The following is a 14601-nucleotide window of genomic DNA, read 5'->3' as shown; positions in this document are numbered from 1 at the left end:
CACCAGAGGCACAATATAGGAATATAGAGACTCACAATATAGTTTAAAAAAAAAAAAACTATACAAAGAATAATTCTATAATTCTATGTGGCCAGGATAAGAATTTCTCCTCTTGGCAGAAGTTCTTTGTCTTCTGTGTATGTTTTCCTAATACACATGTTCACATTGTTGTAGTAAATAAAGTTAATAATATATTCCTAGATACATCCATATTAAAGAATCATGTCACTTACTTAGGAAAAACATATACCTTGATTTCAAACAAATATACAGTGGACAAAAACTGAATATGCCTCAAGATAATGTGCTTTCAAGAATGCTTAGGAGGTACTGTCTCATAAGAACAAAACTTTTTATTGATATCTCTACCTGCAATGTTTTTATACAAAAATCTGATGAATAGCAAAGCTTTTGATTGTAACCAAATCCAAAACTACATCACATTTGAGTCTTGAGATCATGAAACATTAGTATCTAATTCATCCAGTGGTTTTTGCATAAAACCTTGCCAGGCATGTGTAGTATAAATTAAAAGGAGAATCAAGTCATGTTGATAAACTATTTTCCCCATAGACTACCATATGAAGGAAGGCATGGATTTCTAAAAGCTCATCATCTATGAATTGTTACTGTTTTCCATCACCACTTTGCCCAGGATTGAAGCAAAATTAGAAGACATTCTTGCCAATATATCTTCTCCCCCCCCCCCCCCTTTCTATAATTTGTCTTATCACACTGGATAAAAGTCTGGCAATTCATCAAGTTTCAGATAGTTTGGATTTCATTTCTCAGGGGTCCCAAATCAACATTGTCATTGGCCAGGGGCAGTGAGAGCTATAGATCATAACCCTTGGAGGGCCAATGTTGCATTCTGTTTGATAGGTCTGCCATTTGCATCCTGTCCTCATGAAAGTTAAGAAAATGTAAATCAAATACTATCAAAAGAAAAAGCAGCACAAAGATTAAGGAAAACTTCACAGCTACTTCCATGGAATGTTGCTAAGGCATAACTGTTCATGCCAACTGATAGATGGTGTTTGTAAGGTGGCAGCTGAACGAGCTCCTACTCAACCCCAACCCCAACCCCCTCAGACTGCGAATACTAGAAGCTTCATTATAACTCAGCCGGTATGAAAAGCATTTCATAAGTCCTCTGACACAGTGTAATACAACGTCAAAGAACTATCACTTATGAATAGGTCTTACTGGAACAGTGTCGGAATTCAAAGCGAAGGTGTGCTCCCCTGAATTTATCCACAGGAATGGGAAGTTTCAGCAGCTCAGCCCATCTAGGACTGTTGTTGTGGTACAACACAAATGAGTGGAATTCAGTGGCGGGTGGTTCTCCAGAGCCAAAGGAAATAAAATCCTAATGAAGAAAACAAATACGTTAAAGGTTTTGCTTCACTGGTAAAACAGATGGGCAATCTCTTTGAAAACAAGACACAAATGGTTTCTGTAAACCACAAGAAAACCATTCTCCATAACTCCCATAATGGGAGAAGGATAGGTAAGCCGAGCATCACCACTTTCATGATTAAGCAAAAATTGATCATTAACATTTTTAGGTAATTAAGCTCCCTTAGGATTTAGCAACTAAATGTGTATTATCAAGCACTAAGAAATTTTAAGACAGCTCTTGTTATTGAACCATCCCAGGAATACCAAATGCTGTCTGCAAACTACCTTTAAGAGCAGCTACCTGGGATTAAGCTACATAAAATACATGAAGGAGACTTATAAAATGTTTGAAACTGGACTGTTTGAAACAGCATGGGAAGTAGGCCGAAAGGTTGCAAGGGAAACATGTTATTAGCAGCAGCAGCAACAAAAAATGCTGGTGTTCATCTCAACTGAAATGAAAATATTCCATCTGCATTGCATTTTCATTTCACTTTCCTTGGCTGACCAAGTGGAATCCTAATGCTATACTTGTCCATTGCGGAAAAGACCCAGCTTAAATTTACTACTATTTTTACCCAATTAATATCTACATTATACATTTCTTTCAACGAAACAGCTGAATATTTGTCCCCAAGCTATAGAATGGAACTATTTGGAATAAAGTATAGGGAAGTTGAAGAAGAAAGTCTAGAGAAACATTACCTTTAAAATTTGACCACCACAGTCTACAATGTACATTGTTACTTCCACATTCCGGGCCACACTTTTTCCTCCTTTTTCAAATTCTCCTCTTTCTATCGTGATATATAAATCATTTCTCATTTCACCTATGGGAGATGGGGACAAAATCAAAAACAACATACTCTCAATCTTTCTTTCTTTCTTTCTAAAAACAAAACAAAAAAACAACAGAAGCAACAACAAAAATTGGACACAGTGCTTCTGATATACTCTGGCTTTCACTATTTTTGAAGCATGCAATTAAGTAGAGCTGGCTGAAAAAAAATGAAGAATGTTCACAGTACAATTAAATTTGTATTATGACAGTCACATTATCAGAACACAAGCTCTATCGGATAAGTATTTCATATTTCAGTGTTTTCCTAGTAGCACAACATTATGATGCGTTTATTCCAATCATTGGAGATCTATCTATCTATCTATCTATCTATCTATCTATCTATCTATCTATCTATCTATCTATCTATCTATCCATCTGAGGTTGAGTGGAGCCCCTGATGGTGTGACAGGTTAAACTGCTGAACTGCTGAACTTGCGGGCCGAAAGGTCAGCGGTTTGAATGTGGGAAGCAGGGTGAGCTCTAGGTTCTGCCAACCTAGCAGTTTGAAAACATGTAAATGTGAGTAGTTCAATAGGTACTGCTCTGGAGGGAAGGTAACAGTGCTCCATAAAGTCATGCCGGCCACATGATCTTGGAGGCATCTACGGACAATGCCGACTCTTCGGCTTAGAAATGGAAATGAGCACCAACCCCCAGAATCGGACATGACTAGACGTAACGTCAGGGGAAACCTTTACCTATACAGATTAGTTATGCTATGGCATTGTGTTTTTTACATGTGTTTTGTAGTATCTTCCTTACATTGCTGTCATGAGAAATAATTATTTCATCCCATCACCAATAATTGGGGCGGGGGAGGCTTGATAGTGAGGTTGTATGTGAAACGATTACGTTCCTGTAGCATTGGGAGTACAACTGTGGGTAAAACCTATGCTTGTAGTTATTGTATTGTTGAGATTCCTGCTGTGAGTACACTGAATTGTAACTGTGCTACCTTAGCATAAATCCTGCAAAATGCAAGGATTTGTAGTTTGGTGAGCAGCTGCAGTTCTATAACAGAGAATTTTCAAAGCTGTTTCTCAATTAGCAAATCTTAGGATGCTATATGATGGAACCTTGATGTTAAAGTGGAATCATCATGCTATAACAGTGTGGTATGACATTTTTGAAGAATGTTGATATTTAGTAATACCATCAGATGGCAGATTTTCTTAGCAACTATATAACTTTGCAATCAATACATATCAAATCAGAAAAGAATAGAATCATAGAATAAAAGAGTTGGAAGAGACCACATGGGCCATCTAGTCCAACCCCTCCCTGCCATGCAGGAAAAGCATAATTAAAGTACCCCTGACAGATGGCCATTCAATAGTTCATGAGTCTAGGTTAAATGGTTCTTTCTGCTGAGGGGCAGGCACAAGCGGTAAACACAGTCTCCTTTGCACAAAGCTTTTTGTAAAGACCTAAAAACGTGGATGTTCCACTGTGCCCTTGATTAAAACGTTAATGAGATAATATTTATTATTAAGCTATTGCAATAAGCTATGGCAAGAGGCATGCTTAGAAGCTCCAGAGGGCATAGCCTCATACATGATGGGCAATTGGGCACCATAACTTCCCTAAAGACTTCAAGGGATCGAATTAATCCCTATTCTGACTTTTTCCATCAGTGAAAAGCTGAATATTTTTGCTTAATATGTCATCAAAGGCATTATGAACATAAACAAAAAGTCAAGAATGAAGCAATTTGCTTTTTATACCTTTAGGAAATATTTTGAAACCAAATGCAAAACAGCACCAATCGCAACATTATACACTAGTTGCTAATTTTAAAGTATTAAACCATGTTAATGAATGTTACAGATAACATGAAAATGACGGTGAATGTTACATTTAAAGACAAAAAGCAAGCAAGGTTAGTTCAACCTAGCAATTAATTCCTAATTCATCCTTCCTGTAAATGTGTCAGACCTATTCTAGATTCTAAACATAGAGGATTCATTCAACTGTAGACGCAAAAGGGTAACATATTTCAATCTGGCGTCCAAGTAATTAAAGTGAAATGATTTGCTAATCTGTAATGTAGAAAGATAAAGGAGAAGGTTCTGTTGGGATGCAGAATGACAGCCGACACAAAAGACTCATTAATTGAAACTACTGGAAACAAAGGAACAGATTGGATCACGGGACAACACATATTTTGGCGGTCTTTTTCTGTCTGCATCCACACCAGCTTGCATGGCAAGGTTTAGAAAAAAATGGCTGGAGATGCCCTATGAGCATCCAACCAGTGAAAAGTGGCTGATGATGCCTGTGTCTAGGCTATAGAAAGAATCAGGATCATACCGCAAATACGGAGCGAAAGAATAAATTGCTGTTTTAATCAGAAGAACTCTGATATAGTTTGTAGTCACAATGGAACGTCCTACCTGAAAATACCTGAATATTTACTATATGTCTGTATGAAAGAGAGATTCCCAAACATATGGAGCAAGTTGCTGGGGTGCAGAGAAAGTTACAGCATACCCTTCCTGCTGTTTCATCAGCAGAAATGCAGAACTGGTCCCTCTCATGTACAAGACATTTGAGCAATCTTGAAATTCTACTCTTGGTAAGATTAGCTAGTAAAAATTCTGCATGATTCAAAGTATTGCTTCAAGTGTGAGGATGGCATTCCTGTGGCCAATTATGTTTCCCAGCACATGGACACAGATGCAATCAAGACACAGAATGGTCTACATGTATACTTCTTTTCATGAGAGTCTCTCGTGGTTGCAAATTAAACATATTTCAAAGGGGGAGACAGGAACTCAGATAATGGAATGCTTTTTGTCAGCTACCCAATTATTGCGTTCTAAAAAAATGGAATAGCGTGAAGGAGTTTCTTATTAGAAAAGAAATCAACAAACCTTGAAAAATGGGTGCTTCATATACAATATAAAAGGAGCTAAATACTCTAATTATAAAGAAATCTTCTTAAGAACAGTATTTCTAAGAGTGGTGTTTTAAAAACCACTTTCCAGGAAAATCACAACCAGTTCATGAGAATCCACATATTTTCACCCTTTATTCTTGGAATCAATGGTCCTTGCAATTTCATTTAAAAAAATAAGTAGAAGATAAAAGTACTGTATAACCAATTATTCAGTTCAATATTTCTTCTGAAACTCTAATACCAGAGTTATAGAGTTGTTATGATCATGGAGTTGGCCCTCATCACGTCCAACACTCTGCTCAATGTAGAATCTCCATCTAAAGTATCCCCATTAGGTACTGGTCAAGCTTCATCTAGAGATGGAGAACCCACCACCTCTCTCTCTCTAAGCCAGGGGTTCTTCCTAATACACATGTTCACATTATTGTAGGGTCAATTCATGATCCCTTAGACCGTTGGGAGGCCGGACTATAGTTTGAAAAACAAAAAGAACTGTGCATATCTTATTTGTAGTGCAAATATAAATGAAAAAATAGCACAATATTTAAAATGAAGAACAATTTTAAGCAACATATATTTATCAGTATTTCAATGGGAAGTGTGGGCCTGCTTTTGACTGATGTGAAAGTCAAGTTAAATAAGATTCTTGTTGTTGTGTGCCTTCAAGTCATTTCGGACTTAGGGCAACTCTAAGTCTAAAGTTTAGGGCAGGGGACAGAGAAATGACCTTGGAGGCCTTAAGTTTATGGACCCCTGTTCTAAGCAACAGGTTCCATTTTAAAACTGCTCTTAAGGTCAAGTTCCATCTACTATTCAATAGAAAACTACTGTATATTATCATGTATAAGTCTACAAAGTTTAGTCAAAAATCAATTTAAAAAAATGGGTCAACCTATCCATAGATCAATGTCAGTATAAATATTGTATCTTAACTCTTATCAAAAAAGGAACTACCCTTTTCTGAGTAGAGGGTTGAAAATCAAGGACTTAGTCCATCATTGGAGAAATTTTAAAAAGAATGGACCACCGATACTATCTTCATTGTGGCACCACCTCTGGCCTTTTTGAATGCATTGGTAGGGAAATGGCAGCAGTAGTGGCTAAAGGTAGTGAGCACCACAGAATAGCACTTCTTATCTATGGATCGGATAAAATCCACTATTTAAGTCCTAAACCTGTCTGTCTGTCTGTCTGTCTGTCTGTCTGTCTGTCTGTCTGTCTATCTATCTATCTATCTATCTATCTATCTATCTATCTATCTATCTATATGGCACTGTCTTGTAATTTCAAACTATTAGATCTGGTCCTACCCCCTGGGGCACCACAGAATGTTGCCAGCTCTCTCTTCGTGAGGTATTTAAAGCATACAATCATGTTACCCCTCATTCTTCTCTTCACCAAACTCATCATCATTATCCATGATACCAAAGGAAAAGATAGCACAGTGGGAAAGATTAAACCCAGGACATACTACCTCTACTTCTCTCCCTCTGCAACCAGGATCTAAATAAGATCTTGCCTTGGTTTCTACTTGGGATGGGGAATGGCAGGTGCCATAGGCCACCAGAACAAGGAAACGGCAAACCACACATGAGCATTTATTTCCCAACACTATAAAACTCATGTGGTCACTGTAAGTCATCAGGTGACCCGAAAGCACACATACACACACAATCCAACTGATAGTTCCAACTAGAGCAGACTCACTGAATCAATTGATTCAGTTGGTCTACTTTAGTGAGGGTGAACAATCAGATTAAGAACACAAATAATAAACCCAATTTCCTTGAACTAAATGAAATCTATTCTATGATGGGCATGATAACCATTCTAAACAATGTCCCTTATCTTGCAGCAATTCTTTATCCTATTGGGTCAAATTAGTAAGAAATAATTGCTATAACAATTCACTGGAGAAATAATTCATCCCAATGTTGTTACAGTGATCATTATACAGCAGGTGCTTTTTTAGCCAGCAATTCACATGTTAAAGTAGATTCAGTTCCAGCAACAAAGCTGAAGTTACTAAGACCTCTTTAAATATAATTCTGTTAGTAATACCTCATGTACAGGGATTGAACAAGGAGTTCTCTACTGAATTCCTGGGATGTTATACTTGATATCAGTTGTGTGGACCATCACTGATGACAGTGAACTAAATGTAGCCCTAAATCATTCTCAAGCTGAAGTGACCTTGGATAGAAAATGATTCCCCACTCCTGCTACAGAGTAAAGGTAGCAGAAATACCTGTTGTCTGTTCCGCACATTATTTTATCTAACTTCCCATCCTGTCAGAGAAGCAGGGCAGGGATCAAGTAGAGTTATAGTGAGCATTTCATCAACCCTGTCATTCAAACACACCCCTTTATTGCCCCATTTCTTATCACAACAAATAAATCAAGGCCATGGGGGGGAAAAAGAATGGAAGGGGTGGGTAAGATAAAAACAATTATGTATGTATTGAACCTACTAGCCACAAATGATCAGACACTCGCTCATGTGCTACTTCATCTTTCTGGCACACAGAGGGGCTTTTTTCAAAGAAAAACAATAAAAACCAGGAACTAAACACAGAGCATTATAGGTGGCATTACAGTTTCATGTGTGTTTATATTTCAGGTCTGATTTACTTAACTATAATATTCCGAACTTATTTCCTGTTGCTAACAGAATTAGAAAATCTTTGCAACAAAAGCATCAGGTAAGAAGAATGTAAAAGGTCTCTAATTCATTGTATATACTTCGCAATCATCATCATCAACAACAACAAGAAATACTTCCTAGAAACACCAAATAATATTACTGTTGTGAGAACAGTACTGGGTTGCATCATCAAAGTTATGACTTTCTCAGTGCTTTTGTATAGCCTGATTGGTCAAAAATGATAGATACTTTCTATTAGATTTGTAAGAAATCTACTAGGACAGGGAAAGAGGCTGAAACAAGTGCCCTGCAGCTTCTATGTGAATATTGTAGAAAAGAATGTCTGGTAGTTTTGAATTGAACAGCAAAGACAAAGAAAATCGAGATTTGCCAAAGATTTTTAAAAAGATGCAACAGATGCAATTGGTAATTGTGTGGAAGATTTTTTTTAGCAACAAACAATATCATTATCAGGATTCCTGATATTAATTGAGGCCCAGGGCTTTTAACTTTTCAGCTCTAGCTGCAAACCCATTCTCATACTCCCATTTTCAGTTTTTTTTGGAAAACACTCCTATTTGTTCAAATTGAGAGCAACTATTCTGACCTCCTAGTATAGTTTGCCCACTTGTTATGGATAGAAGTTTAAAATGAATGTGGTGATTTTAAAATTATTTTACTGCTTTGTGTTATTAATGTGTTAAGGTGGTTTAAGCATTGGACTATGATTCTGGAGACCAGGATTCAAATCCCTGCTCAGCAATGGAAACCGAATGTGTAGCCTCGGGCAAGGCACACTCTCTTAGCCTCAGAGGAAGGCAAAGGGAAATCCCCTCTGAACAAATCTTGTATAAATGGTTTCTAATCCAGTTTTGTTCTTAGAGACCCACATGTGAAACCATTAACCATAGTGTGTTATTTAAAAATTGTATTGATTTATGAAACATTCTCTTTCTGGAGGGAGAGGAGAGTGAACTGTATGTTCTGACAAGATTCAGAGAAGTCTGTTTTCTGTGGAAAAACAAACAAGCAGAAACATGTCAATTTTGTCCTCCTTCCCAAATTTCCTTTTGCCAGTAGGCAGAGATCTCTATTCAAGTAGAGTTTTAATCTTTAATTACCTTCATAGAGGAAACTCGAATGCACAGTCTGTTTTTTACTTTTACATTTTGTAACAACATTATACTGGTTTTGTTTTGTTTTCCTTTGTATTGTTTTAACTAATTATATCTATGAGTAGCTTCGACTCCCACTTTGGCAGACAGGTGGCATATAAATATAAATAACATGAATACCGTATATAATCAAGTATAAGTTGAGTTTTTCAGCCCTTTTTAGGGCCGATCCCGCCCCCCTCAGCTTAATTCTCGAGTGAGGGTCCTGGCTGGCTTATACTCACATATATACTGTAATCAAAGTTGGACAGTCTTATCTTAAATTACAGTGTTATGTAAATATTCAAAAACATTTAACCTAGTGATGCCTCCATTAATGTAATTTAGTTGGTATGTATTTTTATTTTTGAAATTTACCAGTAGCTGCTGCATTTCTCACCCTCGTCTTATACTCGTGTCAATAAGTTTTCCCAGGTTTTTGTGGTAAAATTAGGTGCCTCGGCTTATACTTGAGTCTATATGGTACATAAATTTAGTTACATTATTTTTTTTGTTGGTGGTATATAGTAACATGTTGGAAATGAATGAAAAATAATAATAATGATACAAAACATTTAATATCTCACCAATTGCCTAAAAAGAAATTCAGTCTCCTAACTCAAACATGTTGACTTAGAAATAAGTTGTGTGCCTTTACTTCTATGGAAGTGGGCACAGTTGTTAACCAGTAGAAACTTGGAAGGAGAAAAATGTAAAGTAAGTACAGTGAATATCAGGCAATGTATTTCATTATTGACACTTAATGTTAAGTCCCAAAAGCATTATTCATACATTCCAAGCTTCGGCCTGATCTCAAAATCGGAAGCCTTTTAAAACAAGTACCTACAATTAACAGAAATGTAAGAAAACACTTTCTTTTTACCTTTTGGGTAAACTGGCACAATCACATAGTTAAACTTAAACAATACAGGATCTGATTTCCGAAGGAGCATATTTTCTGTTGAAAATGCTTCCCTGTAGATGGTGCTCACATCCAACATCTGAACTATGCTGCATTGCTTAATTACATGGGTTCCTCGGCAGAAAATGAAAGTATGTGCTTCGGATATTGGAAAATAGTGTCCCACCCCTACCCTTCAGATTTCTTTTGTGATCCCATAAAAAAAGTTAAGCGTGAGATCTGGGAGGAGTAAATTCCTAGAGAGAATTTTTTTTAGATAAATTCCTTTCCCCAGATAAAACTGGGAATTTTCACTCAAGTTATTAGTGAGCACTACTTTTCAAAGCTTTGTGCAGATGGGGTCCCATTCCAGGTAAAACAGCACACCTTTTAATGGTATGATGCATTATTTATGGAATCTAGATATACATGGCACCCTTCTATTTTATTTTATTTCCTATATATATTGTCTGGCTGTGATTAGCAACATGAAATTCATGAGTGTTATGGCAGGAAAGAACCATTCAATAAAAATCTCATTTGCAGCCCTTTGTGGTATTCAAACAAAAGCATGAAGCCAATTATGGAGTTGATGAACTACTACGCTGAAATCTATATTTAAGAAAAATCTATTACAGCCTAAGCTGCACAGCCCCAAGCAGCAGAAATCCGCTGGTGGTTGGTCAGCTACTCACTGTTTGACTGTAATGTACATTTTCATAGTGGTGGAGCACACTATTTTGTCTCACAATGGGAAGTCGAGAGAAGGAAAATTATTTATAGCAGTCAAAGAAAAATGTGCTATATCATGTACTGCTAGAAAAGAATAGGACAATGCTAATAAGGATGCCTGGCGTTCGGTAAAAGGTATTACTTGTTAGCATTGGTTATATCAGTTTTCAGTCTGCTTGACATTATTATCTCATAGAGAGAACAAAACAAAATCAAGATGAACTGAGGATATGAACTAAATTAAGATGGGAGCACTTGACTCAGAGTCACAATTTATGTCTGCTTGACTCAGTGAGGTTTACTCTCAAGTAACTGGATACAAGATAATATTCTCATTGTAATATTTTATTAAATAAATCTCTTTTTTTCTTTGAGTACTCAGTGGAGGAAACTTGACTCTAGGAAATAAGATGAGAATGCAGCTATACAAATTAACCAGAGGTTTTGACAATTTAATTATTATTGACTGTAAGAAATAAACCGCTTCATCTATAAAGAATTTCATCCAGAATCAAACAAGCATCAGGAATTGATTATGGGGTAACAATATGAATTTTGCATAAGATTCTGGATAGATTAATCTGGGAATATTGCAAAGGGAATGAACCTGAACAACAAATAGGTAACTTACATGAAACACTAAGAAAGGAATCCTTTTTGGCTGCAAGATCTCAAGCAAAAAATCAAGCCCAAAAGATTATCTATTAACAATTACACAATTGTTTTATGTAAAACTGCCACCTGTGTGATTCACAGAAGTAAAATTCTCACTCACACTTCCATCTATACAGACCAGATGCTGCATATTCTCCTAAATCAAGGTGCTTTCATATTTTGCTCCCTTACCCTTCTGCCAACTGTCCTGTGAGCTTTCTTCATTCTAAACCCAACTATTCCCTCTTGGGAGGCCACTGCTACCTACCTAGATTTAGTTGGTTCCTCTCTAGGGTTTGCTTGGTTTGACATTCTGTGCAATTTTCTCCCACCCCATATTAGAAAGATACAAACTAAACATTATTGACAGAATCTCAGGGGATGGGAAACAGATTCTGTGCTCTTATCATTCACAGACTGGAAGTTTATTGATCGACAATAAGGACTGCAAGATAATGAAATTTCAAGACCAAAGGCTAAGAAAACCTGGCAAGAAAACCTGGACTCACCCTGAATTCACTTCTGCCTGTCTCCACCATATTTGACCAATTCCAAATTGCCTCACTGCAGCTTTGGGGCAATCTGGATTGCTGGATCAGATCAATTTGGACCAGCTCACTATCCTGACAGGACACTGACACTATCACCCTGTTTCTGCTCAGGGAAAAGGGATGGATTGTGCCAATGTCAACAGAAGGGTTCATGTGACCAGTAAGAAGATGGGAGATCCCCTTGCTTCTTCTTCCTAATCATGTGGGAACTTTTGTTGATGTCAGGATGGGGTGCCTGCAATGGCTAGGAAATGAATCTTAGGGTATTGCCACTTATCTCGGATCTGTATGCCAGAGCAAAGAACCTCAAGTCAAGGGAACTGCCAGAGATGATGCCCTGAGATTCAAAGCAATGGCATTAGATTTGGAAACCCAACAGCTGACTACTATGTGGTCCAGCTGGAGTTTCTTCTTCATTTGTGTTCTAATTGAAACTGCTCTTCATTCAGTTGTCGTTTTAGGAGTTCATGATCTCAGCAGAATCCCCCTCAAATACCATGTTTCAAATCGGCAGGTTATTTTCCTGTCAGCTTTTTTCAGTGTTCAGCTTTTACAACGAAACATAAAAATCAACTATGACACAGTTGATTCTGACTTTGGTATTTAATTATATAATCTTTATAATATAACATTCCACAGACATATGTATAAACCCCACTTGCCTAGTTTCCAACAGACCTCACAAACCTCTGAGGATGCCTGCCATAGATGTGGGTGAAACATCAGGAGAGAATGCTTCTGGAACATGGCCATACAATCCGGAAAACTCACAGCAACCCAGTGATTCTGGCCATGAAAGCCTTCGACAACACAGTTTCTTCATAGCTACCTTTCTATCGATATTATCTATCTATCTTGCATTCTTCTTTAACCTACCTGGCATAATAATATTGGAAAAGCCCAACTTCCTTGTTATAGAAACTCCATGGGTAAACATGGATGTGTAGTCCCTCCTGATTTGTTCAATGTCTCCATGTAGCAGTTGAAGAGAGACAGCCAGGCCTATAGAGGAAAAAGAGGGAAAGAAAAATGAGAACCATATATATAATGTATACAAGAATGGTCAGATGTGGAGTATATAAGGAGGGTACTCATGAAAAGCAGAAACAGTATTCCAGACTAACATCAGAAACTTGCAGGGTTGTGCTCATACAATATCCAATTTCTATGTCGGCATAGTCTTTACTACAAGAAAGGTGAGTGTCACTTTGTGCCAACATTTTTCAAGGGACTTGTGCAAACATTAATAGCAATGGCTGATACACCCACAGATTACAGCAACTTCATGTACCTACTCCAAACCATAGCTTACATTACATGAAAATAGAACTGGGTCTAAATAAATGGGCAATTCTTCCTTTGCATTCCTTAAGATCCTAAATATTCTCAAACTCTTTCGGTTAAGGGTACTACTGGCTATTTGGAGGACACAAACCTGATAAAATTGTAAATTTTGGGCTATGGATATAAGAAGATACATGGCTGAAATTCTCCAGAGTTCCACAGATGTGCAGCATCCACCAAACCCTGGCAATTGGCTACATCTGTATTACATCCTTTAACATCAAAGACCTGATCATGTGCTTCTCAATGCATTCCCAAATAATGGAAACCTTCCCCAGCCTATTGCTTTCTAAATGTTTTGGACAGCAACTCCTATGAGTCAGCACTAATGGACAACTATCATCAGGATTATAGTTCAAAACATCTGGAGAGCACTGTATTAGAAAATGCAGATGTGAACCAAAAAAAGTGTAGGACAGTGTAGACACCAGCACTATTGCACATCCCTAAAAGAAGTTGATGACTGTCCTTCACTTCTTACCATCTAACAGATAAATCTAGATGAGTAATTTCATTGGCTGAAAAAATGCCTTCTCAGAGACAATATAATTGCTATACAAACAATTTCTTTCTAAATATAAGAAATCTGCTAAAATAATAAGAAAGTCTGCACTTCCTGGTGCCATTTAATCCTGTTATTTCTCTTAAATACTTAAAAATTCAAAACCTTAAACATAATTAACATTTAAAGGTTTTTCCAGCCTCTTGCTTTCAGCTGTTTCAGGTTCCCATTGGAACCTCTTTTGTCCAGGAAGCAGGAGTATAACTATCATAAAGGCAGCTTTTAGCCTAGGACTAAATATTAGCAGCCAAGCATTTTAAAATACTTGTTTAAATACCCATTCCTTCAATATATGTTGTAGATAGTGGGCACAGCTAGAATGTGTTGGAAGTATAGTACTAGGATTTTCCAATGATGTCAGCCAGGTCATTCTTTTATGTAATTTGAAAAAACGTATTATGATGATAACTGCCTAATGGCAACAAACATACAAATAACCTTGCTGTCCCAAATTATACTTGGAATATGATGTGCTCCCGAGGAAAGAAAGTTGTGAATTTCCCCATTGGGAGTTCCCTTGTCTAAATGTATAACATGAATGCCAAGGGCATCCTCAAAGCATAGTTTGTTGAGAGAGGTGTGATGCCATGTAACAGCTACCTGAATACAAAATAGTGATTTATGGGTGAATGCAACTGCCATAGTATATGTCTGCAAGGAAATATGATCTTAGCATTGATGCTGTAGCACTAGAATAGTCTGACAGCCCAGTTTCCATTTGAAGAGGACTCATCAACCTCTTCAACAAACAAAGCTTCTTCATGACCACAAGAAACCATCTCACATATGGATTGAAAAGAATTCCAAGAGATGCACAGTTCTGTATCCAAATATTTATTTTGTCAGTGCAAGATATCATTGCAATGATTGTAACTTACATACATGGGTATATTAGAATACTTTGGCATTTATTAG

General features: G+C 37.1%; 1 protein-coding gene across 12 annotated transcripts in view; it reads right to left on the bottom strand.

The window, feature by feature from the left end:
* The window catches only part of dock4 (dedicator of cytokinesis 4), a 329858-nt gene that overhangs the window by 116742 nt on the left and 198515 nt on the right, over nt 1–14601 (bottom strand). For all 12 annotated transcript variants that reach the window (XR_010006703.1, XR_010006702.1, XM_062982447.1 and 9 more), the window contains 3 exons: nt 12657–12782; nt 2107–2231; nt 1207–1369 (listed from right to left, as the gene is read on the bottom strand). Coding sequence is in view for 10 of the 12 variants with exons in the window: in XM_062982447.1 (XP_062838517.1) it covers nt 1207–1369; nt 2107–2231; nt 12657–12782 (414 nt within the window). In the remaining 2 variants the exon portion in view is untranslated. The remainder of the gene's footprint in view (nt 1–1206; nt 1370–2106; nt 2232–12656; nt 12783–14601) is intronic.

This window comes from Anolis carolinensis, chromosome 5, assembly GCF_035594765.1.
Source record: "Anolis carolinensis isolate JA03-04 chromosome 5, rAnoCar3.1.pri, whole genome shotgun sequence".
Classification (NCBI taxonomy): domain Eukaryota; kingdom Metazoa; phylum Chordata; class Lepidosauria; order Squamata; family Dactyloidae; genus Anolis; species Anolis carolinensis.
The sequence above is the reverse complement of the archived record's forward strand: the minus strand, read 5'-3'. Positions and strand labels throughout refer to the sequence as shown.